This window comes from Blastomyces gilchristii (assembly GCF_000003855.2).
Source record: "Blastomyces gilchristii SLH14081 genomic scaffold supercont1.19, whole genome shotgun sequence".
Lineage (NCBI taxonomy): Eukaryota > Fungi > Ascomycota > Eurotiomycetes > Onygenales > Ajellomycetaceae > Blastomyces > Blastomyces gilchristii.
This window is the reverse complement of record NW_003101664.1, coordinates 860,973-886,641: the sequence shown is the minus strand read 5'-3', so window position 1 is coordinate 886,641 and position 25,669 is coordinate 860,973. Positions and strand designations below refer to the sequence as shown.

The following is a 25,669-nucleotide window of genomic DNA, read 5'->3' as shown; positions in this document are numbered from 1 at the left end:
GCTTGTGATTGGTCAAGAACACATACACAGCCACTATCGCCAACGCCACAGAAGAAGCAAGTATTAATAATAATAATTGGACATGGTACGGAGTAATTATCCCTGCTTGGACGGGGCGCCAAGCCCACTATGCCAAGTTTGTCTTAGCCTCACCTGGTCGCCCCATCCCGCATTTGGAACAAACCGCCAGTAGTTAAATCCCAGCCCAGCCCAGCCAGCTACCTCACCATTCCATCATTCCAAGGTTCAAGGGGGTGAGGAAGTCTGCGATATAGCTTCAGAGAGCTCCAGGTCAGCCTGCAGTATACTTGTCATTTACATATCCGCCTTTCGAGAGCCCAGGCGCAGGCATTCAACACACATGGACAAAGCAGCGTCGCACTCACTACCAACCTCCATCGGGCAACATCTCGACGCGAAGCGCACTGCTGTTGAAGAACCAAATAACGCCCCAGACCCTAAAAGAATCAAAAACTTTCATGATGGGTCGACAGAACCGGAGTCTAAAACTCCGGCTATGAGGACGGTGCCTTTCCCGGAGAAGGTATGCTAGGGCCTTTAAAAAAGAAATGGCAGGAAAACCGTTCTAACTATCTTCTATGAAAGCCTGCAGTTTTGGAAGAACGAAATGGCGAGATCGAGTTCCGAGTTGTCAACAATGACGGCTCAAGAGAGAGTACAATCATCCTTACAGGACTCAAATGCCTGTTTCAAAAACAACTTCCCAAAATGCCCAAGGACTATGTCGCGCGTCTTGTCTACGATCGTGCACATCTCTCCATGGCCATCGTCAAAATGCCTCTGGAAGTCATTGGCGGAATAACATTCCGGGAATTCCGTGACCGCGGGTTTGCCGAAATCGTGTTCTGCGCCGTCTCGTCGCACCAGCAGGTGAAAGGATACGGCGCGCATCTCATGTTCCATTTGAAAGATTACGTTAGAGCTACTGGGCCGGTGATGCATTTTCTAACCTACGCCGATAACTATGCCACGGGCTATTTTCAAAAACAGGGGTTTACCAAAGAGATCACGCTCGACAGGTCCATCTGGATGGGGTACATCAAGGACTATGAAGGGGGCACGCTCATGCAGTGCTCCATGCTTCCCCGAGTACGCTATCTCGAAGTCGGCCGCATGATTCTCAAACAGAAGGAAGCCGTCCTCGCCAAAATGCGCACCTTCAGCGAAAGCCACATCATCCACCCCCCGCCTCCGCAATGGGCCAACGGCCTCACTGTCACGTCCATCGACCCACTCTCCATCCCCGCCATTCGCGCAACGGGCTGGTCGCCAGACATGGACAAGTTAGCCCGCGAACCGCGCCACGGCCGCCATTTCAACGAACTGCGGCGTTTTCTGAATGAAATCCAGAACCACAAACAGGCGTGGCCGTTCCTCGTTCCGGTGAACAGGGATGAGGTCCCCGACTATTACAATGTTATTTCCTCGCCGATGGACCTGTCGACTATGGAAGAGAGATTGGAGTGCGATTCTTATACGACTCCGAAAGACCTTGTTGCTGATCTGAAGTTGATTTTTAGCAATTGTCGCCAGTACAATGATGCGAGTACAGTGTATGCTAAGTGCGCTGTCAAACTGGAGAAGTACATGTGGAGTTTGATCAAGAAGATTCCGGAGTGGGCTGACTTACTTGAAGATTGATTGGTTCTTGTGCGTCCTGTTTCTTTTGGGGTTAGGTCTGTTATTGAGCGAAACGTTTTACATGGGATTGCGAGTTAGTCTGGGGTGGCACTGGGTTCACGTACTGCTGGCGAGAATATGCTGAGTCTTTTGGAGTTCAGCTCATGACAGCGCCGGCGCTGGGTCTTATTGTCTTGCATTTTACAATTTTGGGTTGGGTTCAGGGCTTTTTTGAATAAGGATGATACCACAGGCGATCCCTACTACTATTATACCTCTCTCTAGGGCACTTTGTCAGCTTAATACTTCGAATTTTTATCTCTTAGCACTTATACCCTCTCAATGGGCATCGCTGACACAACACTCAACCATGACTAGATTCAGCTATAGTCGCGCCCCCTATCTTTCCTTTCTGTACCTGGCCAAGCTAAGCCGTGGAGTCAAGTTTCTTTTTCACTGGCATTCATACATTCCTTCCATCCTGGCAGACCTGGCTACCTATTGGCGTATCAGCACTGGCAGCTGAACACCAAGGCTAGTGGGCGAAGTGAGCGGGCAGTAGATGCTCTAATGCTACGTGAGGTGGGGGAATGAGAGGTACCTAGGTAATCGACGAAACACTTGCAGCGATGCGAAAAGCTGTCGATGAACTCGAATCTCTTCATGCAACATGACAGCCCCCCATCTATCTAATTAAGATGCAAAACGTTTATTACTTCAAAATTAAAGCGCTGCTTTGAGTGATAGATAGCTACAGAGAAACGGGAGACTTGCTTGATAGAATAAAAAGGGTAGAAAAAAGAAGACCTCATCTTTCTTTGTTGATTCTTCTTAAATGAATGAGTATAGCTAAGATCTCTGGGTATAAGTACTGTATCTCCACTCTGGCTTGAGCATTGTATACAAAGCAAAATAAGAAAACAAAAACAATAATAACTACTACTGCACCAGCAGCAAAGTAATACAAAATCAAAGAAAATATTCCAACGTCGATATCCAAACGGCCAGGGTTAAACAAAATTGACGAGAGCGATCTAGGCCGATATGTTGAATAAGGAGTTCGGTGGGGCGGAGGTTAGACAGAGTGCGTGGAGGAAAATTGAAAAGGTAATCCAAAATTTGCGTGATATTGGTTACTCCAATCTAACGCCTGACGTCCGACGCCCTGCTGAAAGTGGCGTTCGGAATGGTGGACAATAGAAAGCCACACTGAGGGGACCACACTCATTTCGTCTTTGGTGCACAATCATCACAATATAGACCCTGGGGAGCCATGTCTTCTTCACATTTCTTGCACGTATCTGTTTCGTGGTAAAGAAAATTTTAGCAAATTTGCTTTTTTTTCTTTTTTTTCTTTTTTTTCCCTCTTGCGAAAGTAGAACTTATGGATTTTGAAAGGTTGGATAATCTGGGACGTACGGAAAGAGCACAGATACAAGCCGGATTTAGGATTGACACAACGGGGCACAGCGCATTCGCCTGGAGGTTTCGTTTATTACTATCAGCCTCATATTATCTAGAGAGGTAGGAGCGCTGTCCCAAGCGAAAGCGAAGGAATATACTTACATTTGCTGCAAAAGCGGTAATTTCCTTTCAGATCCCCGTCGCATTTCCCACAAGTATCTAGAAGACGGGTTAGCCATAGTCATTATCCATTCATCAAGTTGCAATATGTGATACTACTACATTCTGTAGATTTATCCATGGTGGTGGTCGGTCTGATAAATGAGCTGCTCCCAGGGGGTCTGCGAATATAACTAGATATACCAGATTATGAACGACGAAATTGTAATAGGCACGTAGAGAGAGCCTTGACGATGGGGATAGATATGACGAAAGGTGCATCTTCAGTAGGAATCCCTCAAGCTCTTCTTATACCAACCATTCGTTATCTTCTAACCTCACTGCGGCTCTCTCCTTGAACGGCTAATCGAGATGTGTGAGAAAAAATCCCACGGCCGAACCCAACCCCCGTCCCCGGGACTTTTTCTCTACAACCACTCACTCTATCCATGAGAGATGAGAGCGCCGGACAGAACCGTTATGCACGAAATTCCCGACCCACGGTTCATGCCGGGAGATCGACACCAGTTACATAGCGGCGAGCTGTCAAATCAAACGCTCGGACACTCCCTCCTTCGCAAAGTAGCATCTGCAGGCTGTGACGCCATTGGCGTAGATAGTATTGAACAATGAAAACCCGCGGGCGCAAAGCAAACAAAGAGTTTGACCACGTAGATCCCGCAGACCTCCCAAAGGCCCGGGAAAGTTGCGAAAGAACATAACTAACCCCCGAAGCAGGGTAGGGACTTTCTCTGCTGGCGCAATTGGACTTGAGCTCCTGACGAACGGCAATCGCCACAAACTATTCGTGCGGGAATCGGACGGCATGTGACTAGATAATTTCTGAGTGGAAATTCGAGCAGGGATGGACGTTAGGCACCCTCGTTCACATCCCGCGATTCTACCCGGTTATCTTTCACCCCTGTGAGTTGTTCCGGTAAGTACATGGTGATCCATTCGGGAGAGACTGTCTACGAGGCAATGAAAGAACATGAAGGTTTCTTGCACTCTGTTCGCTAGGTAAGCTTGTCCCCATTTGGGGCTGAGGCCAAGAGGCGGGAAAAACAATGAAATAGTCGTGGAAGTCTTCAAAGGCATCAAATGACACAATTTTCATTTTTCGCGTGGTGTCTTCATGAGCATCAAACTGAGTGGGAAGAGAAACAAGATACATGGAAGAATGAGGATAAAAATATTGGATGCCAACAAGCGAGGAGAGGAGAGACTATACCAGATTAACCTTAGTGGGAACAACCAACCTTAATTTAACCTCACCCCACACCCGCCGCATTATCTTGGCTTGGCGATAAAGCTTATTTTCCTCCTCCGGATTTAGCAGCATTATTGAAACATTCCTTCACAAAGTATTGACAGTCCAGGTGGACTGGAAATGTGTTGCATATCTGTTGGGAGGGACTGTAGAGATCTTAATATTGCATCTGAGGTTTCAAAAAACATCCTGCTTACATTGCAGATGAATATTTCTAGAAATGAGAGTAAAGTTTATCTGCTGCCTCTGCAGAGTTCATTGTGTCTGTCATGCTACCCTTTTTCTCTTTTTCTCTCTTCCTCCATTTCTATTTTTTATTTCTATTTTCCGTTTCTCTTTCTTTATTTTCTCAATGCAGAGTGGATTTAAGTAAATATATACAGACTTAGTTGTTCTAAACTTCCTATTGAGACAACGCATTTTCAGTCCTTAACTTGCTGCTATCAAACGCCATGCGAACATCCCATTCCTCACTGCCACCCGTACATGTGGAACTAGACAGTCAACCCCTGGGGAAAATTGCAGAAAAATGTGACTTCCTGCCGATCCGACTATCAATCCTGCAACCATATCGCCCAAAGTATCATCGAGCTCAGCACCAGAAGTGGTGCAACGCATTCCTTTGGCTTTACCAATGCCCGTTCCGCTCAACACCACATTTTCAGTGTTAATGGCGCCATGGGTAATTCCGAGTTCCATGTGGATGAAGGAGAGCCCGGAGAGAACCTACATGGATCAGCCTTGAGTGTCTTTCTGTTGATAATGTTTTTGTCGACTTACCTGCTGACATATTGCCGCTATTTCGGCCTTGTTCATGAAATTGATTGCCTGGGCTGTTTTTAATATCGATTAGGGAAACATGGGACGCATCCATATCCTCATAGAGAAGAAAGAGGGTCGCGTTGCTCTAATATACCCCCTCCAGACTAACAATGACAATGTTGAGATGGCAGGCTTTCTTTAAATTACTGACCTTCTCTCCTATCGTTAACTGCCTCATCTTTACCGCCATGATATTGAAATGTATTTATTCTAGGACTCTCCCTGCAAGCAGAAGGACCCTAAGATTCTACGGTTAACGGAGAAGAATCTCCATAAAAAATGTCCGTATAAAAATAAAAATAAAAATAAAAATAAAAATCCAATCCAATCCAATCCATTTCCCTCCCTTTGGTTCTTGTTGACGAGAAAGTAATCCCATTCTGGTCTAAATCCAATTTTATTGGCAAAGTGCGATAGGCAGTAGCATCCACATATTTTTCTTGTTTAAATATATTTGTTTTTTTAGCTGATTTTACTTTTGGCGAGCCATTGTATAAGACTCCATTTAAATTCATTTGCATTATAGTACACACCAATTTACTGGGTAGAAAAACCTTCCATCCTCTGTATCGCTGCACAGATTAATTACCTGGCCTTCCACCCAGTTGATTACAAAAGGAATTGTGGTTAAACATTCATCGGGGCTGTAACATCAGTATTCAATGCGCAAATATATAGATCATCACTTGACCCTTAAATGAAGGATCCCACACTGTCCATGGAAGGAGGTAGATATATCACTAGTCACCTTCCATTCCTGATTTCCCTTCGCATAAAGGGCGACAGTAGAAAGCGTTACAATCCAAGAAGGATAGTTTATTTTCCGAACACAAGCTCCTTGACAGCTGCATCGGCGGCCATCTTCTCAAGCATCTCGTCGTCGGGGCCCTCAATGCACTTGCCATCATGCGGGACCATTGGACCCAAACCATACATGTGGCAGTTGATTTCGGGGCCAGCTATCCCCCACTCGCGGTAATGGAGCTCAGACATGAACTTGGTGGGCTCCTCATCGTCATTGATTTGATACGCATCTTCAAGGTCTATTATGTAGCTGCAGAATATCGTTAGGGTAAGCAATGATAAAACTGTGTACGGGGTATGTATGTCCAGTTTACCACACATACCACTTCTTATTCTCAGGGTCCCACATCAGATTGCGACGGTTAGGGTCATTATGCATGAACCTGAAGGCGTAGAATTCGCTGGCAACTATGTCAAATCTGGAAATCATCTTTCAAAAAGAAGGAATGAATGGGTTGAGAATTGCAAGGCCAGGAGGGATAACTTACCGGATTGACTTAGCAAAGGCCAACCGGACTTGGTCCCTCTCAGACATGGGCAATCAGCAAAATTAGCCAAATTGCGCCCTGGTAATCTTTCCATCACAAGGAAGAAAAGGAAGCCACCTGGAACAGGATCCTTCTCTTTTTGAATTAGAGATGCATAGTCTAGTAGCTTTGGAATACAAGTGCAACCAAGTTTGGTGAGTGTGTCATGATTATAAAACTCAAATCCAACGCGACGGCTGCTATGTTTAGGCTTGGTTGATGAAGGGTTCCCAGGATCATCAGGGATCCTACACATGTCAAGGTGTCAAGGTTAGAAACAAAGCAGACATGGTGGGAGACAAGAAACTTGGAGGCCATGTCTGCATACTGCATTCTTATCTTTGCAATGCCCTGAACTCCGGGGTTGGGCTCAACCTGAGTTGCGACGCATGTACCACATGTCTCTGTCATATATGTCTCATAGATATCATCATCTCCATAGGTCTCGCGTTCTGTGAAGACCGGGCCAAGTTTCCACAGTATCTTTGAGCGAGGATTCATAAAGAATGGGGTGTCTCGCACCCAGATGATCTGTTGTGATAGAGCTCAGCAAGGTCGTCCTTTAGCTCACTAACATTCATTGTCGACTTTGTGTGGAGCTTGCTTTTTTTCTCAAATATTGCTTGGAAACTGCAAAATGGTGTATGATTCAAGAGGAGGGAAGTTCAAGAGTTGCCATGCACTTTTCGACGGGCTTGGCGCCAAGGCCTGGACAGACTACATTCTAGGCACCAAAAATATACATACTTAGTATCAGCCTCAAGGGGTAAGAGGCCTCAAGAATGGGATATCTGAACTGCGCATCTTGTGATACCTCTGTTTAATCCGTTTTTAGCGCCATTTTTTTTGTTTCAACTAATTTTGAACATGCTTAATAATCACACGCCATGCATCAGGACGCACTTTCCAGATGTCTCTATGCACTGGCTCCGAAAGTATAGTCGGGCCATGGCCATTGATGCGGCGGTTGCTCCCTTTGTCGAAAGCTCCCATATGGCTGATACAGTAGTCCCTGGGAGTAGATTATAAAGGGGCTTGCGGAATCACTTAGGCATAAGAAGGAATCGAAGCAAGTCAATGCTACTAAGTACGGGCTAACGGTGAACTTATAACCTCGTAACACATTCCCTGAAGTGGTAATATATTAGCCATTTTTGGAAGGTGATGTATAAGCTCGATCCGTGTCTTCTGCTATCTACCGCAAGCGCGCGGTTTCGGCCCCGGTGCACCTCGCTCGGCGCTCGCTCGCTCGTTCCTCTTCTTCCCTCTGGATTCGGTCCCGCTCTACCGCTAGCTGCGCCGCGGCCATTCCCTTTGCTCCGTTTCGGTCCGATCGCGACATAGGGACACTCTCCAAGCTCCAAGAGAGGCGGTCCTTAGCTCTAGATCGATCAGTCGACGATGCGGTTCAGAGGAACACTGGCACTTTGTGCTTTGTGTTGCATTTCGTGTGATAGCTGGATTTTTCATACAATAGTAAGCATTCTTCCATCATGAGAGATTTCGCTCCAAGCTTTGCTTTCCATGATTTAAGGTTTGGTTTGAGACCACTAACTAGTAGGAAAGGCACCCATGGTTCCTAGGCTGCGAGACGGGAGAAAGTGTACTCCGTAGTTAAGTTAGCATTGGACGGTAGTTTCGGTAGACGGTGAATGTTATGCGAGAAAGAGACCACGAAACCCGAAATTGAGATTCTAAGTTATTTCTGCTGTCGAGCACATTACGCTGCTGCTATTTATGTATATGTATATCCCAGGGTCTGGATGTTGTGTGGCGTTGGCGATCAAGCGTGGAAGCACAAGGGTGAATTCTGGCCTGTCATTGGCTGGCTGGGTCACTTGGCGATGGCTTGGCAGGAGTCATCAGCCTCATCAGATCAGATATCAGATATCAATTTGTATTAACAATTCAGATATAAACAACATAATAACTACTGTTACGCACGCAGGACTTGTGTGTGTGTGTGTGTGTGTGTGTGTTATGTGTATGTGATTGTGGCCTGATATGATATGATACTTCCCCTGTTGATATCGATATGGCTGTGCAGCGTCAGCCCTGTCCGACGCCACAACACACGTCACCAAGCCTTCTGTCAGCGTCCTGAATTACCAACTCGGATGCTCCCCTCCTCTCCTCCCCTCTCTCTTCTCTTCTCCCATCTCTACCATCTTATCCCGGTCTGCCCTCCTCGTGTCCCAGCCATTTGAGCCATTTGAGCCATTTGAGCCATTTGTTGCCTTGACATATGAGACGAACCTTTCTTGTTTGGTGGCCGCGTCCATCCCATCCAGGGTCCGCGTCAACTTAAGGTTGGATTATGGCATCATAAGCTCGGGGCTGGTGTCCCGTCACAGAAAAAAAAAAAAACCTGCTATTCTCCCCCTTTGGTAGCCATGTCAGCGCCATTCTCCGCCTCTCCTTTCTTCCTTTGTCTGCTACCGCCTTGAATTGCTATTCTCAAACTCCCCACTCCCCTTTTCTTTCTCCTGTTGCAGCTCTTGGGGTCTGTGGTGGCGTCGGATTTTATCTATCTACTGCTATTTCTGTTTTCTGCCTGTCCTACATACATCACTTCTTGTGCTATCTCTTCCTCTTCCTCTCCTTCTTCCTCTTCTCCTCCTCCTCTTCTCCTCCTCCTCTTCAACTTCATTGAACCACCGCAATCCTCATATATCCTTGCAGCCCGCTGCATGATGCTTTTTACCTCCCCAGCCTCTCTAGTGAACGCAAATATCCTCCGTAACTCCTCCATCTTCACCCGCCATGTAGCCCAACAGCCCGTGGCGGCAGCCCTCGATGGCTGGCCTCCTCACGTCCCAGACGCCTTCAATCTTCAGCAAGCTGCCCAAGCTGCTCAACCCCCTCTGCCGCGCCTGGTCCTCCTGGTCTTCGCCGCCGTCCTCGAGGTCGTTTGCATCAGTCTTCCTGGCTATATCGTGGCCCGCATGGGCATGTTCGACGCCGACGCCCAGAAATTCGTCGCCAATCTCAATGTCGTACTGTTTACCCCATGTCTCGGTATGTTTTTAAGCCCAATCTATTAACATATTCCAGTCCCATGTGTATATACTATCTATATCTATTTATATATTGTTGCTGACTGCCGGATTTTCTCCGAAGTGTTCACGAAGCTCGCCTCCCAACTTACCGCGGATAAGCTAACCGATCTAGCCATCATCCCTTGCATATTCGTGATCCAGACTTTGGTCTCATACCTATGCGCCGCCGTGATCTCCCGTCTGTTTCGCTTCAAGAAGCGCCAGTCGAACTTTGTCATTGCCATGGGTGTATGTATATATCCCTTGCTACATAGTGAGATAGTATGTTAACCAAATTACAGGTTTTCGGCAACTCCAATTCGCTGCCCATATCTCTCATCTTATCGCTATCCCACACTCTCGAAGGCCTGCATTGGGATCGCGTTCCAAACGACAGTGACGATGAGGTTGGTGCCAGGGGTATCCTCTATCTCCTTATCTTTCAGCAGCTAGGCCAACTGCTTAGATGGAGCTGGGGCTATCGAGTCCTCCTTGCCCCGCCAGAGACATACTACAGAGACGAAGAAGAGCTCGACGCTAGTCGTATCGGCGTTTCTGAACGGTACACTGATGAACCGGACGACACTGTGGGACATGTCCAAACGCTCATCGACACCACTGACGATCATAATGCCGGACATGACACGCCTAGCGCCTCGTCAAGTTCAGGGGATGTCTCCCACTTTGAATCCGGAGGGCAAACCCCCATAATGGCGCGACAATACCCCTTCTCAAAACTAGTCGCGATGGATGACTCAGGGGAAGTTGAAACTGAACAAGAAGATCAAAACCAGCATCCTCCTTCCCCTGTCCTTCATCTACCACCGCCAAACGGGCAATTCCTCCCCCGCCAGTCCTCTACAGGCGCAATTACTTTATTTCCAGCCGTAGAACTCCAACTGCAACCACAACAACCCTCCACCTGGCGCAATCCACTCCAAAAACTCTCCAAACAAGCCAAATCAACCTACCACACCCTCATATCAAGCCTTCACAACCGCTCCACAAGCCTTTTCCATGCCCTCCCTCTCCCACTCCAGAAGTCCATACGAACTGCGTCTCACCACCTCACCCGCTTCTTCCGCGGCCTATGGGCCTTCATGAACCCACCACTCTGGGCCATGCTAGCCGCCATAATCGTCGCCTCCATCCCCTCCCTCCAGCGCCTCTTCTTCAGCCCCAACACCTTTATTAAAAACTCTGTCACCCGCGCCGTCGAGCAGAGCGGCAACGTCGCCGTACCACTAATCCTCGTCGTCCTCGGCGCGAATCTCGCCCGCAACACTCTTCCCAACAACACCTCCACCTTAACAGGCAAACCCTCTCAAGATGATACCCACGACCCTTACCCGCGGGAAGAGCGAAACCTAATAGTCGCCTCGCTGCTCGCGCGCATGCTCCTTCCCACGCTAATAATGAGCCCCATCCTCGCGCTGGCGGCTAAGTTCGTACCTGTGAGCATCCTAGACGACCCAATCTTTGTCGTCGTGTGTTTCCTGTTGACGGGGGCGCCGTCGGCGCTGCAGCTGGCGCAGATTTGTCAGCTGAACAATGTGTACATGGGCGCGATGGCGAGGTTGTTGTTCCAGAGTTATGTTGTTTGGTGGGTTTGCCCTTTGCGTTTTTCCTCATTTTTTTTCCAGCTTTCTACATCTATATTTTAGTGAGACCTGTTATGAAAACTAACATAATAAACCGCCATAGGATCCTCCCCTCCACGCTTATCCTTGTCGTTCTTGCGCTCCAAGTCGTCCAGTGGGCGACCGCGACGTGAAATGCATAATAAATTACATCCGTGGATACCATGAATAGCGGAGTGGAATCGAATGAATCGAAAATACCCGCACAGCCACCCACTAGCACTATCAAATCACATCTGACAAAACAAACCCTTACTGGATACCCCTTCTTCCCCTTCTTCCAAAATCTCCGTTCAATCAAAAAGAATTTGGGACGATACCCCTTCCCCCCCTTTTTTTTTCTCTCTTAGTACAAAAGAATGAGTCACGGATTTTATTTACTACCCAACACCACCACCAACACCAACACCTCAACCTCCTCATCTACGATCCGAGCAAACAAATCGCCCTCTCCAATCCACCCACGCCCGAGTTGATTGGATCCGATAAAAAAAAAAAAAAAAAAAAAAAAAAAAGGGGGGCTACCGTCCCTGCGTTAAAATAATGGTAGTAACATGCTTTCTTTACCTGGAGTGGATTCCCAGTTTCTGGCTTCCTAACCCAGGATGTTTATGTCTGTATAAAATGAATTGATATGATATGATAACTATGATATGATATGATGGGATGATATGCCTTTTTTACGTTTAGGTTTGATTTCAATTGAGTTTCTGGATGTTTTGGTGTCGGGGGGTTATTCTCAGGCAATTCAAAAGGGTGATGTCTTTGTGGGTTCTGCTCTGTTCTGCTCTGCTCTGAGAGAGAAAGGGGGGAGAATAGGAAAGAGAAAAGAGAATCAAAAAACGACATCTTTTCTTTTCTTTCTCCCTTCCTCCGGCCTCCCCGTTTTTCTTATGTTTGTTGGTGGGAAAACTGGAAAAGAAAAAATATAAATGCGGAACTGGACCTGGAACTGGGGGGACAAAACAAGAGGGCAGAACAGTTGGGTTTACTGGTTTATTTATTTCATTAGAGTATGTGATGCGATGCGAGGCGAGGCGAATACCCGTTTTCTATTCTATGCTTTCCCCCTTTTTTTTTTTTTTTTCTTTCTCATTTTGGGACGTGTACATGTACATTATGTATGTAACGCAAGATATCTTGTCCATATGCTCCTTCCATCATTTCACATTCAAGCCGTCTACATAGGTAACACGCATACCAAAAATCCAACGTTCCTTCCTCAAACCATGTATGTAAATGCCCCTTGGGCAACGATATACACTACACTGCGCCTTCCCGTTTTTCCACTCAAGTAAACCCGAAAATACACAGGCAATTGTTGTCCCTTCCTCTGGTCATATACTCTCGTCATCCACTCTCCATTGCACCTTCCCCAAAAACGCGCAGCACGACATGACATCCTCCTCCAAAAAATAAACTGTATAGGCCAGACCTGATTCTCATCCATCTCTTCCCTCTACCTCCGCAAGTCCTCACGCTCGTTTACCACAACCCCTCTCCTATCCCTTACCCCCCAGCCTACCCCCGCTACCGCGACTGCTACCGCCAAACGCCAAACACACCAAATGCCTCGACATGGACAAGGACAGCCAGTCCACCAGCAGGGATGACAGCGGCAACAACGAGCAAATCGAAGCCCAAGCCCACGCTCTAAACCGAGATCTAGCCCGCATCGCAATACCAGAGGAGCTGCAGCGGCGCCTGCCCATCCCTAGAGCAATCCGGCACATTGCTCGCGTGTGTCCGTGGGCTGTTCTTTTGGTGGGAGCTTAGTATTCATTCGAGAATTCTCAGCAGCCTGTGGCGCGGAGGGGGCCGATTTGAGGGGAAGAATGGGGATTCGTTGCTTCGTTTTATTTCTCTTATCTTTTTCTTTTCGTTTGTTGTTGTTAAGTTTTCCTTACTGGATCTGGATTTTGGATTGGGGGCGTCATTCGTTTTGTTGGCTCATTTTGTGTACGTATGACACTGCGCTGCGTCCCAATTTTCCTTTCTGAAAAGGTGGAGGGTGTGAGGAGAGGAAAGAGTTTCAATCAAGGCGACAGTGGGGCTAACCTGGGTGTCATGTTAAATGCTTGGTTCTCACAGTTCTTAACCTCGCATTTGCTTTGGTATCGTAATAGCAATGGATCAACCACCGCGAAGCCAAGACAACGTGGGATACCCGCTGCCTCCTCATTCCCTTTACTCAGGAGTTGAATTGGGCCCGAGATCCACAGATCCATCCACTTTTGCACCGTCGCCCAAACCCATACCACAGCCTCAAACACAAGCGCAAATACCAGCAGCGTCACAGCCGATAAAACAGTTATCCCACCCGCCACTGATATCAATGGGATCGGAACCCACCGCAGCATCGAAGCAAAGTGATGTGAACTCTGACAACTGCAATGGTCCCAGGCATAGCGTAGATGAGATCCCGACCGTGACAATTTCGTTGATTAAAGAGATCGCCATAGCCATGGCAGATGAAATGACCAGGAAAAATCCCACAGCCGATTTAGTGCACTCTGCGTTGGAGGCAGAGTTCGCCGTTAACAGGTTGCGTGCCGTTTTCTCAGATTCAGGGGCGCCTGGGCTACCTTGGCGGCGTAAAGTTTGCTTGCCGTTCGGTTTGACATTGGATCGGTATATAATTCTCCCCAACGCTGTGGAGATGGAACGTTTGAGTCCGGAAGTGATCGAGCTCGCCAAAAAGAACCTGAGCTATCAGACACGAAGGAGGGAAACTCTACCTCTGCATGACGTCATCGGAGACTTAAACACAGCAATTACTCAGGGTACACTTATTATTATTATTATTATTATTATTATTCTTCCATTATACTCATATGCAAGCGGAGCTTATGATGAGTCCTTGCGTGATGTTAAATACAGGCCAAGTGTTGGTTATACAGGAGGAAATACAGGTGTTGAGACCACGCCAAGATAACAAGAACATAGGAAATACAAAGGAGTGACAATTAAATACATGCGATAATAACTTCCCATCCCAGGAACATAGAGCAATTTGTTGGAGCGATTTGTACACCTCTGTATTTATTAGGAACCTGAGGTGCTTGAGTTCCGGATTTAATGTATCCCCTGCGGGTTTCGAACCCACACGCCTTGGTTTCCCACGCCAAGGCGCTACCAGGTGGCCGCATTAACCATTCGGCCACCGGGGCTCAGGGTACACTTTTGGCCGTGGAAGATGGGACGATATTAGTGGACCTTCGTGAAAACCTTGTCGTGAAGGTTGGCCTGTACAATATGCTCGATGACATTTCAATGCTGCGATATATCAGAGAAAATACCCAAATCCCGCTACCAGTAACGCACGGCTGTCTTAGAGCCGTAGACATGCACGCGGAATGGGGATTCCTGTTCATGTCAAATTATTATGATAACGGATGCACACTGGAGGAGCTCTGGGGCCAGCTCAATCATACAGAGAAATGGTCAATAGGCGTCCAGCTAAACGGCATTTTTGGAGCACTCAGATCCGTTGAACTCCCATGCCCATTTCCAGAGTACCGAGAAATACTTGGTGGTGGCTCCCAACGTCGTCGCTGCAAAGATTCACGAGGATTCACGTATTTAGCAACCACCCCTATCAGCAACGAAGACGAGTTCAATTCGTTTCTCACTCGCCACCCTTGTGATATCAACGAGCGGAGTTTGGAAATTAAGCCTCGTCTTCAAGAGAATCACAAGCTGGTGATGACCTATGCGAATCTCCATCCTCGGAACGTTATAATAAGCCCTTGTCGTGTCCCAGAGAGTACTCTGAGCCTGCCTCAGCAGCTACAATATGAAGCCGCACGCCGGGACTGGCGTGTGACGTGTCTTGTCAACTGGCAGAGGGGTGGGGTGTACCCTGAACACTGGGAATACGTAAAAGCTCTGAACCCAGCTGACACCGCGGGATGTCCCCCACAGTGGTGGTACTACCTGCCACGCTCGATTGGGGTGTGGCCGCGGGAGCATGCGGTTGATAACTTGATAGTAGTGCCATAGATATATTCTTGTATAATTTGCTTTGGAAACGGTTTTGATTATTTTACCCCTTTCCTTCCGTTCTTTCTTGATGTACAAAAAGGGGGGCTTTGTGATTACTTCTCTCTGTCATTCTCTTTTTTCTGCTTCAGAGCTGTTTATCATATGTTTCTTCGGTGGCTTTTATTGCATTGGGTTCGTGCCCAAACATCGCGGTTAATTGAAAAAGTGGGGAGTAAGAAGCATAAATTCGCAATTCAAAGACGTCAACTTACCTGTGATTTTAGCTTCTCTTACGTATTGAGAAATGTAGTTAGCTCAGCGTAATCTGAAGACTATTTTAACTTACTAAAAGGGGACGCCTCCATTTTAGGTTTGGGCATATGCAACATCTCGATTTTCCCACGATTGTGAGTCGGTCTAGAACCATTTAAAGTGCATTAGTATGATATCCGCGTGCCGAGCAAAACTTGCATCTTGCGGCAGATGCGAAGCTTGCCAGTGACTGTAAAGGATGGGTCTTTTTCCACGGCAGAAGACGTCTATTTTCAAGAGAAGCTAGAGCTCAATCTGGCTCTGGTTATTATGATAGTTAGTCCTATACTCCGTATAGTAATTGACGATGTTAAAAGGATCGCGGTCAGATCAGAATGGAGGTCAAGATAAGCTCTTGCTGAGTCAGCAGCATGTGACCCCTTTCCGTTTTCGGGCGGATCTCATCTGGGCCGAGCCTGGAACTTCGGCGGCGAAAAAAAAAAAAAAAATTAACGGGCGATCAGACAACTTTCTCATCCAACTTCCCTTCCCTGCTGTTTTTCCCTGCTTATTCTTACATATATTTATATATACCCGTTAACATTGTCCCTGAGCTTCTAATACTCTTCCCCTTCCTAGGGCGAGCCGCTTTTCGCCAACCATCTATCCTAACTTCGTGGGGTTCTGCAGTCTTATCAGTCAAACATTTTGATATCAAGATTCGGTGCTCACCCCTCCGCCCCTCCTCCATATTGACAACATTATTACCTTGTAATCTTGCAAGAGCATGAGCTTGTCCCCGCGCACATTTTATTTAATCCCATAAGGGCACTAGCTCGAGTTGGGAAGAATCTGCATGCGAAGAAAGGGGTCATTTCGTTTCCCTCGCCATTTGCCACTGTCCTCTCGGACCCAAGTTCCAGCTGGGGCTTTAGCAAGGTTGTCTCTTTTTGCCTTTTCACTTCTTCTTCTTCTTCTTCTTTTTTTTTTTCCTCTTCCCTTTTTACGTTCTTCTTTACTTGTATATTATATGCTCTAGACGAAGTCGGACGACCCTTCTTGTTGAAAGAAAAATCGCGAGAAATCATGTCACCTATCGCAGAGCAGCAGCTCAGTAAGGCGCCCACCGATTCCAAGGGCCATACGGTAGCCCAAAATGACATTTCCAGTAAGTTCTTCATGTTCCATCTTCCATCACGTTTATATTTGTGCATTCATTCATCTGGTGTTTAAATGCAGATGATGCTCTTCTGCAACGATTCTCTGGCTTGATTTTCGCTTGAAAAAGCATTGTTGTTAAATTCCTACTTTTGATCCTACCATATGAAGACTGTTACTTGGGCAATTTTCCTCATCCAGCTTGGTGCCAAGTTAAGTTGTGATGATGCAGAATAATGCTGGCATTGGACATACGTTCTGGATTACCTATGACAGAAGGGAACGGTCAGGAAATTTCATGGCTAGGTTCTTTTACTGTCTATATGGATATGTATGAATGATTAAACGTAGCATTTCAATTCACGTTAATATGTATTCAGCTATGAGCGATCTTCTCTCGGAGGAAGCAGACAAGACTTAAATATATATTGGATAAGCTGACTCGAAATAGCAGGAGATTCTGAAACAAAGGTAGAAGCATCTGATTCACAAGCTCAACCCGCGAATGGGGATTCCACGGGTCTCACCATTGCGGGAGATCGATCACCCAGGCAGCATCGAGCCAGTATAGGAAGGAGGGTAACAACACGCCCATTGCCGCACCCTTCGTCCAGCTCTCTGAACTCGCTAAGCAGTCAAATTCATAGCCTTAACTTTGAGACGGTTATTCAAGATGACGACGAGCCCGGAATTCGGCATCGCGATATTGAAGAGAACCCACATGCCCAACGTTCCCTGTTCGCTCAAGTCCTCGACTGGTTGCAGCATGAGAAAGCCAAGGCTGTAGCGCGTGCCTCCAAGAGAGCCGGTGACTCGCAGGCAACCCTGCCAGATATCACCACCGGAGATGCAACCTCAACTTTAACTCGAGGGAGAAGCGACTCTCAAGCGTCGGAGGGAACATTGGCTCTGGAGAAGTTGGAGCAGATTTTAGCGCAATATGCGGTTTCTGGGATAGAGGGCATTTCATCTGCCCCGATTGGACGTAAGAGATCGTCATCTTCTCTCAAACGGCGAGCTGGCATTAGATGTTTAAGACGGGGTTCAACTTCTGATTCTGATTATTCGGACGCTGATCAACCACCCCCCAGTGCCGATGTTGTCCTTGATAACTCCAAAACTCTCTTGTATGGCGGAGGTGAAGCAGACAATGATTTTGGAAGCCAGAGTTCATTGAACAACCTCCCCGCTAAAGCCAAAGGACATTGGTTAAAATTCAAATTTGAAATCGTGCGCTTGACGCACACCCTAGGCTTCAGGGGCTGGAGAAGAATTCCCCTCGAAGACTGTAGTAACATTGAAGTTGTCCGCCTCAGCGGAGCGCTAACAAATGCTGTGTATGTTGTCTCTCCGCCGAAGAATTTACCACTTCCATCTTCGAGTGGCTCGAGCTCAGTCATGCCTAGACACCCTCCGCCGTAAGTCTATACTATTAAATATGTTTAAGATCTGGACTTTGAAGTTAACAATACTATCAGACAACTCTTACTCCGCATCTACGGGCCACAAGTAGAACATTTAATCGATCGGGAGAGCGAACTCCAGATTCTACGTCGTCTAGGGAAGCGGAATATTGGCCCCCGGGTCCTAGGCACGTTCAACAATGGCCGCTTCGAACAGTATTTCCATGCAAGAACTCTCACGCCAAGAGACCTTCGCAATCCAGAGACCTCTAAGCAAATCGCCAAGCGAATGAGGGAGCTGCATGACGGGATCGAACTACTCCCCGAAGAAAGGGAAAGCGGCCCGTTTATATGGAAGAACTGGGACAAATGGGTTGAGCGGTGCGAACGGGTCGCGTCGTGGCTGGATAGCGAAATCAAGTCTCCCCTTAATCAGTCCAAGCTCGAATCGGAGCCATGGCGGCGACATGGTTTTGTATGCGGCGCCCCATGGCCAAAGTTCCGGAAATTAGTTGAATCCTATCGCAAGTGGCTGGATACATGCTATGGTGGAGCACCTGAGATTAACAAGCAGCTTGTGTTCGCTCATAACGACGTAAGTCACTGTCTATTTTTTTTTTTTTTTTTTTTTTTTTTATTTTTTCTTCCATTTCCGTTTTTCCTTGGCTCGTTTATGTCTAACCCTCTCTGGTAGACACAATATGGCAATCTTCTTCGCCTTGAACCAAGTGGAGAGTCTCCTCTTCTACTCCCAGCCAACGAACATAAACAGCTTGTAGTTATTGACTTTGAGTATGCGTCCGCGAACACTAGAGGCCTGGAATTCTGTAACCACTTTGTACGTTTATACCCCCAATAACATAGCTGTAGTGTTCAGCCGTTGACTGGTATATATTAGACGGAATGGTGCTACAACTACCATGACCCAGAAAGATCGTGGGCCTGCAATACGAAATGGTATCCCACCCCAGAAGAACAGGATCAATTCATTCGCGCATATCTCAACCATCGGCCACGCACCTTCCACCCACCGGAAACCCAGTCTGCGCCTACGTCCTCGGCGGCTTCGATGAGCGCAGCTTCAAGCACGGCACCAACGCCAGTATTTCATGCATCGCATTCCAATAGTCCTCGGATAACTCCCTTCATGCTCGATACTCAAGTTCCGCCGTTTCCCACGTCATCGTCCCAGGATCACGAGCGGGCCGAACAAGCACTCGACCTAGAAGTTCGACGTCTTCTCCGCGAAACTCGCCTCTGGCGTGCAGCCAACTCCGCGCAATGGGTGGCTTGGGGGATTGTCCAGGCCAAAATCTCGGGGATGGAAGAAGCTCTCGCCGCTTCGTCTGCTCCCGTCGAGGCAGAGTCTGGGACAACAGGAGAAGAAACAAAGAGTGACACTATCGAATTGGACCGCAGGAGTGAGCAATCTAGCGATACGATCGGTGAGCCTGTAGGTGAGTTTGATTATCTGGCCTATGCTCAGGATCGGGCACTCTTTTTCTGGGCGGATGTTCTATCGCTCGGGCTTATTAAAGAGGCCGAGCTGCCTCCTGACATGGCTCAGCGGATCAAGGGGCATATTCTTGGGTATTGAGAGTAACATGCAACACACATGTGAGGGAAAGGATCGATAAGTTGGTCGTTGGTCGGGGCAAGTGGTAGTTCAGTATGGCTGTGAGTATGCCCTGCCCTGTAGATACACCTACATGCCCGAGAACGCCCCCTTTTTTTTTGCTTTAAAGTTTCTTCTTTTAGGATAGCTGTGCAATTCCATTTTACCTGTTTCTTTTTCTCTATCTTTTCCCATCCGTTCACCTCGTAAAAATTGCATTAATGACCGAAGGAAACTTTGGTTAGTTACATTGCATTTTCAGTTTCATTTTCTTACAATTGCTCGAGTCTTCCATTTACTATTCCTAGAGGGTGCTACTATACCTACCTTTACGTCTATTAATTTTTCTCTAATATCCCTCACATCTAAATTGGGTGCCTTAGAAAGATTATGCTTTCTGACCCCCTTTTCTGTGATATGGAACTTTGATTTTTGGCGAGGGCCGGGGTTAGCAGTTGAATTTGACTTTTAGTCGTTTTGGCAGGTCGACATTATTATTCAATCGCAAGAATATATTCCACCTTTGATAGATTTCTACGCGCGGGAATTATGAAGATACCCAAGGAAACGACTTCTGCTAGGTACACAACCAAAGGCGTTAAACTTCATGCAAGGTAAGTTAAGTTCTGGGTATGACCATAACAGAACAAAATTCTATCCCAAAGCTGCCAATTCCGTCAAATCATGCCTAAATTTTCCTCAACTGCCTAGTCCAAATCACCCCCACCACCTCTTCCTCTCCTCATTTCTAATCTCCGCTGCGTCTCCTTCCTCGCGCCTTCTATCCACTTGTTGTAACTCTCCTCGCCCTCTTTAACCTTCATCCCAACAACCCCCTTAGCCACCTCCCCAATGAACCCAACAAAATTGCACCTCCGCAATGCATTCTCCCATTCCCACGCCCTTCTCTTCCTCCTCTCCCTATCCAACATCTCTACATCCCCGATCTCGAGCGCCCTCACTCTCAAATCCCTCACCACCGCCATCAGATTAAATCGAATTTCTCCCTCCGGGTACCTCGCAATCCTCCTCTGCAACACTTCAATAACCTTTTCCGGAAATGACGATTCATCGCAACTGCCGTGGCTAATTGGAAACGGCTGTAGCCCATCCAACTCATATAAAACGCCGTTGAACGGCGTGTAGGCGATGAAATGATAGAGCTCCGCGTCCTCTTCAGAAACAGGCGGGCGGGACGTTTCATCGACGAACGGCGACGCGCGCGCAAAGGCATTATGCGAGGCTCTAATCCGCGCGGAATTACTTAGTGCCTCGCCGCGTAGGTCTGGCGGGAAACCTGTTGTGAAGTCCTTGAAGTCGCGGAGTTCGGGCCCGATGTCGATGCCTGCTTGTGAGGATTGGGAGGCGAGGGAATCTTGGTTGAGGATTACGGAGAGGACGGCTTGCGTGCCGCAGGCGTTCTGGATCGTTTGGGCGGCGAAGAAGAGCCCATTATCGGTTGCGGCGCGGTCGTAGGTGCCATCCTGTGGAGCAGCGGAGTCGCGCGACTGGCCGCCGGCCCATTTGAAGAGGAAAATTACTCCATATACGGGACTGTGTGATTTGAGGCGAGCAGTGGGTCAGTGGGTTACTTGTGCAGGCCAAACGGATGGAGATAATATAGGTGGGCAGGGGTGAGTTCTATACCTTAATGACCTGATTGTGTCTGCGTCGAGAGATATAAGCTCTTCGAACTGGACGTCTTTGACGCCAAGATTTTCAATCAATGAAGTGAAAACGCCCTGCGCTCAGCAATGGACACGGTCAGCCAAATGGCATGGGAAGCTTGAACACTAATTAATAGAGGGAGCCGGACATTCTTGATCGCGGCAATTGTGGAAGATGAGTGGAGGGAAAGCGACAGACCTCGTCTGATTCGATAGTACTCCAACCTCCGGCGTCTGTCATGATTCCGTTGGGTTTCCTTTACTAACGGATAGTTCTTCCTCTTGATAGATTTCTTTCCTAATTCTCTGCAATTTCCCGTACGTCCTGGCAAATAATCTAAGTCAAATTATGTATCTTTGGCCCTTGTTTGGAAGTTGTCGCAGCGCTGTTATTTCTTTCTCATGATGTCAAAGGCCTGTTTGTGGCCGATGCAAACTTGCTATTTGTGGTTTAGCGTGTCAAATCCTCTTCCTTCCCAACTTCCATCACTATGAGCAGGAATATAAAAAAAGATTGAGATAAGTTTACAAGAGTTCTCTAACAGGAGCTGAACTTAAAGCAAGAGCGGTCAACATTGGAGAATGACAAATGCTATTTATGCCGTGCTAGATGGCGTGGGGAATGCCTCTGCGTCGTCATGGATTTTGGATTAGGGCACTAGACAGGCGGTCGTTGGAATAATGAAATGGCGAAAGAGCTAACATGTCAACGTATAAATGGAAGCTTGAACAACTTTCATGGAGCTATCAAAGAGTGAAGTCTTGAAAGCTCTGCTGGCAAGCAGGTGAATATCTGATTTACAACAATAACCAAAACATGCTTGGCCAGTTAGTATGGAATTACGGCGTCATCATGATTCATTTTCTCGAAATATGAAGAGAGCTCTGATTATCAGGTTATGAGCCTGTATCAATCAGTACGTATGCACTGCAGAGCGTGTCCTCTGGTAACTCATATTGGCCGCCCTACCAGATAGTCCGCTTGAAAGGCCCACGGGGGCCCACAGCAAGGCAGCATAACGATATATTGCAACTACTCAGATTGTGAGAAATCGCATTTCGAGAATCAATTCTGGCCTGGGTAGGCCAGGAGAGCAATATCGGAGAGAATAGCAGGGACCTGATATGTATTTAGCCAGCAGCCGCACGGCAGAATCGATAAATTCAAGTAAACAAAGTGAAGTATAGTCAGCGTGTAACCGCAGAGGCGAAGTTTATACAATCATACTGTTATCAGATACAGTACGGGTTCTCTGTGCATTCAACAGAGAACTCTTCAACAGAAGCTTGCACTGAGGGACATGTCTGTCCAATTTTAAGAGAAGTATGCCGGCCCAATATGCAGTGGAAGATATAGCAAGAGATATCATATGTGCGAAGCATCTCAGAGCTGAACATAGGAACAGTTTTTGCACAAAAAGGGAGAGTGGGCAAAATGACAATGCAAAAGAAACAGAATTCAAGTTTCAGTCAACAATGGAAAGCAGAGCCCAGTCTTCCGTTGTAGCGCCGCATGTTGGACCGAGAGATCCTCTCAATTTGTCCCGGATGGGAAATATCCCACATCAGGTCCCTAAGATGCAAAGAGAAACTAACAAAAGGGAATTTCCCAGCCGGCGTATCGCTCAGGGGAAGCCCGGGATCTATTTAGCCCAGGACGAACTTCTCGCCTTGCTTCGCTTCCTGTGGTCGTATACATTAGCCTAGGAAAAAGAAGGCAGCTAAAATGGTGGTAATTAACCTTTCATGCTGTGAAAATGAATGTTCTCATTGCCACTGAGGTTGTGCAAGCTCCCCGCACCAATTGACTCGTTGCTTTTGTGACGGGTTGATAAACAATTTAGAAATGTAAGAGAAAACTTGGTTCATTTTCTAATTCATGAAGTCAAGCGTAGTGTCTCTTGCTAATGGCAGGGCCAACACGATCTTTGGACAGCTGAAAACGATAAAGACTATCAAGTAATGACACCTGGTCACTCAAGCTCCGCTTGCTATTCCCCGTAAACGGGACAATGTTGGATAAACGACAGATAGAAAACATGAATTTCAGACTAAGGTTAGCCATATCCTTACAATTGATTTTAAATGATCCAGTATTTCCAGAAGCATCTGCAGGAAATATTGCAGCCCAAGAAGCACCTTGCACTCTGCTAGAGGCAGTCTATCTCATCCCAAAAACTAGAATAGTGGCCCGTTGGAAAACTCTGAGGTGAAGAAACAAAAGATTACGTTGAATGTGTGTTCCGATCAATCTGGAAGGTCACAGCTGGTGTGGGACAGAACTGTGGAAGATTTTAGACGCAAGCAAAGGGTGCATCTTCGACACAGCACCAGTGAGCTGAATCCAGACCATCAGATCAATCCCCGTTCCGTTGATTCTGGAGAGCAAAAACCCAGAAGTGGCTAAGGAGAAGGGCGGTCGCCGCAAACAGGCAGCAAAACTAGGTTGAAGACCGCTGGAGGATCGGCGTGGAGGGCGCTCAAGGCTCTCATTTGGGTTTTCCCTCCAGAAACGTTCTTGAATACAGGTCTCTAGTTGCAGGATGTAGCAGACAAGACAGGGGAAGCAACAGACCAGCACTGAAGCGCCAGCTGCTATTGACAAAGTCATGCTGTCAATAATGAAGCGGCTGCTGATCGCAGGCCGCTATTGTGATCATCCAAGCACTATAATATCTCGGATGCTAAGTTCTCGGATGGGTTTAACAGAATCCACAGAATTCGGTCCTGACGGTTCGACCATCAGGAGGACGAGTGATAGAAGGCCACGCTTGTATCATCGGTGTTCGGCGACAATGTGAAAAGGGGCAAGTCTCGTAAAGATCCACCGAGTTAGCTCTATCTTGCAAAATTCAACTTGGCCGGCGCGCATCCGGTTCCAAAATAAAATGGACTGGTCAATCTCACATTTCTTCTCTCGTCGTCTCGCCTAATATCACCCAATTGGACGGCAGGACTTCATTCTCAAGACGACAATAATTTCATTCTGGAAACGTGTTATTCCGCCTTACCGTGGTCTCGCCTGCAATTCTCGCGATGCCTGCTCTCGCGATGCCTGCGAATGTGACCCATCCTTGCTCCTTTCAGCACTCATTACGAAGTACACCCGGAGCCACACCGAGCAATTACTCTCCAAACAGGGGTCCGTAGAGGCAATGTCGGCATGTGACAAGAAACCAGTACGGCCGAGAAAGAACAGGTGCTTGCCAAAAGCAGCTATATGACCTAGCACAGGCTCGCAATGCTTGCTGCCAACTGATGCTCACACAGCCCCAAAGCCGGCATTTCGATAAATGGATCTGCATGTTGCAAAAAATGCTTAATTGCAGAGTGGGTATCGAGAGCAATGCACGGCCCACAGCCCCACACAGCTCTCAATTTCATCATAGGTTGTTCTCATGTTTGGAGCAACGATGCAAAGGGAGGAGGAATCTGGACATGTCGTTGACGAATAGGGTGGTACCAAAAGCGGTTAGTGGGAGACGCAGTCTGCCTTGCTCCAAAAATAGAAACCCTGGTGCAACTTAAACGAAATCAAAGTTTACTAGCGCGGTCGGTTCCTCGGTTCAAGTTCCTGAGCTTCTTTTCGCGACAAAATTCGACCGCTAACCGTGCCAAGCGCACTCACTCTCTCTACTAATGGTACTCCGTAGTGAGTCGCGTTTGGCACGGTTAGTTGCCTTCTGAACCTCACAATTGCGGTCGCTTTTCAGGTTTCCAGGCCACCATTTCCTCCGCACGTCAATATCAAAGGAGGCTGAGCTTGATTTCTATTTCTTCAATCTCCTAATTCTACAACTCTGCATCGACGAGAACTACACTTCCTGTCGTTGGTTCTGGGCAAAGACCACAGCAGATCTCCACTAGCCCTATTCCAATCCTAGCAATATCTCGATTTTGACGGCAGGTGTCAGAATCGGTGTCGCTCGTTCCCCACAAACTGAGCTTGTGCGGGTAAGCTAACACAGCCACAATAGGTAACTATGGTGCTGTTCCTTCCTGACTCCTTGGATCCAACCTTCGTTTCTTTTTCCCTCCAAGGAATTTTCTGAGAAAGAAGAGTCAGAAGAGAATGCATCTGCAACTGGATGGCAACCTAGTTGGGTCATAAACAAATTAGCTCCCCCACCGTCCCTGTTCCCCCGGCAACGCTAAGGCTATTTGGTTTGTGCCTGCAAAGCAGACAACCTCAAACCCTGAAATTTCGAAACGCTCCCGAGGCAATGTTTGAACAAGGTCAGGGATACAGCCCTGCATGCAACAAATGAGAGCATTCGTGCCATTC

The 25,669-nt window shown here is 47.3% G+C and overlaps 7 protein-coding genes and 1 pseudogene across 12 annotated transcripts; 3 read left to right on the top strand and 5 right to left on the bottom strand.

Moving 5' to 3' along the window:
- Positions 1–100: 100 nt before the first annotated feature.
- On the top strand, positions 101–2,734 carry BDBG_07545. 2 transcript variants are annotated; one of them, XM_002622097.2, is made up of 2 exons: positions 101–544; positions 607–2,734. In XM_002622097.2, the coding sequence occupies exons 1-2, from the start codon at positions 362–364 to the stop codon at positions 1,660–1,662; spliced, it is 1,239 nt and encodes a 412-aa protein (XP_002622143.1). In that variant the 5' UTR covers positions 101–361; the 3' UTR covers positions 1,663–2,734. The 2 variants fall into 2 exon arrangements, with proteins under 2 accessions (XP_002622143.1, XP_031580240.1); XM_031723138.1 differs by having other exon boundaries at positions 130–544; positions 614–2,734.
- Positions 2,735–4,903: 2,169 nt separating this feature from the next.
- Positions 4,904–5,486, bottom strand: BDBG_07544 (uncharacterized protein; the record flags this gene model as incomplete). The annotated part of the gene is made up of 2 exons (XM_031723137.1): positions 4,904–5,200; positions 5,448–5,486. 2 exons carry the CDS (start codon positions 5,484–5,486, stop codon positions 4,904–4,906), a joined length of 336 nt encoding a protein of 111 aa, XP_031580239.1.
- A 626-nt stretch (positions 5,487–6,112) lies between these two features.
- On the bottom strand, positions 6,113–8,299 carry BDBG_07543 (uncharacterized protein; the record flags this gene model as incomplete). The annotated part of the gene is made up of 6 exons (XM_031723136.1): positions 8,183–8,299; positions 7,375–8,084; positions 6,956–7,158; positions 6,589–6,875; positions 6,424–6,508; positions 6,113–6,350 (listed from the first exon to the last, which is right to left on the bottom strand). Exons 3-6 carry the CDS (start codon positions 7,126–7,128, stop codon positions 6,113–6,115), a joined length of 783 nt encoding a protein of 260 aa, XP_031580238.1. The 5' UTR covers positions 7,129–7,158; positions 7,375–8,084; positions 8,183–8,299.
- On the top strand, positions 7,861–11,815 carry BDBG_07542 (auxin Efflux Carrier superfamily protein). The gene is made up of 5 exons (XM_002622094.2): positions 7,861–8,103; positions 8,194–9,645; positions 9,748–9,914; positions 9,968–11,268; positions 11,370–11,815. The coding sequence occupies exons 2-5, from the start codon at positions 9,318–9,320 to the stop codon at positions 11,437–11,439; spliced, it is 1,866 nt and encodes a 621-aa protein (XP_002622140.2). The 5' UTR covers positions 7,861–8,103; positions 8,194–9,317; the 3' UTR covers positions 11,440–11,815.
- Positions 11,816–14,386: 2,571 nt separating this feature from the next.
- Positions 14,387–14,475, bottom strand: BDBG_17631 (annotated as a pseudogene). The gene has a single exon. The product of its transcript is annotated as a tRNA-OTHER (tRNA).
- A 1,301-nt stretch (positions 14,476–15,776) lies between these two features.
- BDBG_07540 (choline kinase) lies at positions 15,777–22,531 on the top strand. 3 transcript variants are annotated; one of them, XM_031723135.1, is made up of 7 exons: positions 15,777–16,709; positions 17,151–18,117; positions 18,178–18,697; positions 18,797–18,940; positions 19,001–20,331; positions 20,559–22,301; positions 22,358–22,531. In XM_031723135.1, exons 1-5 carry the CDS (start codon positions 16,628–16,630, stop codon positions 19,697–19,699), a joined length of 2,412 nt encoding a protein of 803 aa, XP_031580237.1. In that variant the 5' UTR covers positions 15,777–16,627; the 3' UTR covers positions 19,700–20,331; positions 20,559–22,301; positions 22,358–22,531. The 3 variants fall into 3 exon arrangements, with proteins under 3 accessions (XP_031580237.1, XP_002622138.1, XP_031580236.1); XM_002622092.2 differs by having other exon boundaries at positions 17,154–18,117; positions 19,001–22,453; XM_031723134.1 differs by having other exon boundaries at positions 19,001–22,453.
- On the bottom strand, positions 20,128–21,766 carry BDBG_07539 (ubiquitin carboxyl-terminal hydrolase L5). The gene is made up of 3 exons (XM_002622091.2): positions 21,584–21,766; positions 21,365–21,459; positions 20,128–21,271 (listed from the first exon to the last, which is right to left on the bottom strand). Exons 1-3 carry the CDS (start codon positions 21,623–21,625, stop codon positions 20,425–20,427), a joined length of 984 nt encoding a protein of 327 aa, XP_002622137.1. The 5' UTR covers positions 21,626–21,766; the 3' UTR covers positions 20,128–20,424.
- Positions 22,080–24,898, bottom strand: BDBG_07538. Of its 2 annotated transcripts, XM_031723133.1 has the most exons (3): positions 23,458–24,898; positions 23,126–23,336; positions 22,080–23,067 (listed from the first exon to the last, which is right to left on the bottom strand). In XM_031723133.1, the coding sequence occupies exon 1, from the start codon at positions 23,993–23,995 to the stop codon at positions 23,645–23,647; it is 351 nt and encodes a 116-aa protein (XP_031580235.1). In that variant the 5' UTR covers positions 23,996–24,898; the 3' UTR covers positions 22,080–23,067; positions 23,126–23,336; positions 23,458–23,644. The 2 variants fall into 2 exon arrangements, with proteins under 2 accessions (XP_031580235.1, XP_031580234.1); XM_031723132.1 differs by having other exon boundaries at positions 23,126–24,898.
- Positions 24,899–25,669: the final 771 nt, after the last annotated feature.

Coding starts and splice junctions, on each gene's coding strand:
- BDBG_07539 (XM_002622091.2), bottom strand. CDS start 21,625: ATGACAGACGCCGGAGGTTGGAGTACTATCGAATCAGACGAG. Junction 21,460..21,583: donor GTACTATCGAATCAGACGAG/GTCTGTCGCTTT, acceptor TGCTGAGCGCAG/GGCGTTTTCACTTCATTGAT. Junction 21,272..21,364: donor GACACAATCAGGTCATTAAG/GTATAGAACTCA, acceptor CAAATCACACAG/TCCCGTATATGGAGTAATTT.
- BDBG_07540 (XM_031723135.1), top strand. CDS start 16,628: ATGTCACCTATCGCAGAGCAGCAGCTCAGTAAGGCGCCCACCGATTCC. Junction 16,710..17,150: donor AGCCCAAAATGACATTTCCA/GTAAGTTCTTCA, acceptor GACTCGAAATAG/CAGGAGATTCTGAAACAAAG. Junction 18,118..18,177: donor ATGCCTAGACACCCTCCGCC/GTAAGTCTATAC, acceptor CAATACTATCAG/ACAACTCTTACTCCGCATCT.
- BDBG_07545 (XM_002622097.2), top strand. CDS start 362: ATGGACAAAGCAGCGTCGCACTCACTACCAACCTCCATCGGGCAACAT. Junction 545..606: donor CGGTGCCTTTCCCGGAGAAG/GTATGCTAGGGC, acceptor CTTCTATGAAAG/CCTGCAGTTTTGGAAGAACG.
- BDBG_07538 (XM_031723132.1), bottom strand. CDS start 23,995: ATGACTTTGTCAATAGCAGCTGGCGCTTCAGTGCTGGTCTGTTGCTTC.
- BDBG_07542 (XM_002622094.2), top strand. CDS start 9,318: ATGATGCTTTTTACCTCCCCAGCCTCTCTAGTGAACGCAAATATCCTC. Junction 9,646..9,747: donor ACTGTTTACCCCATGTCTCG/GTATGTTTTTAA, acceptor TTTTCTCCGAAG/TGTTCACGAAGCTCGCCTCC. Junction 9,915..9,967: donor ACTTTGTCATTGCCATGGGT/GTATGTATATAT, acceptor ACCAAATTACAG/GTTTTCGGCAACTCCAATTC.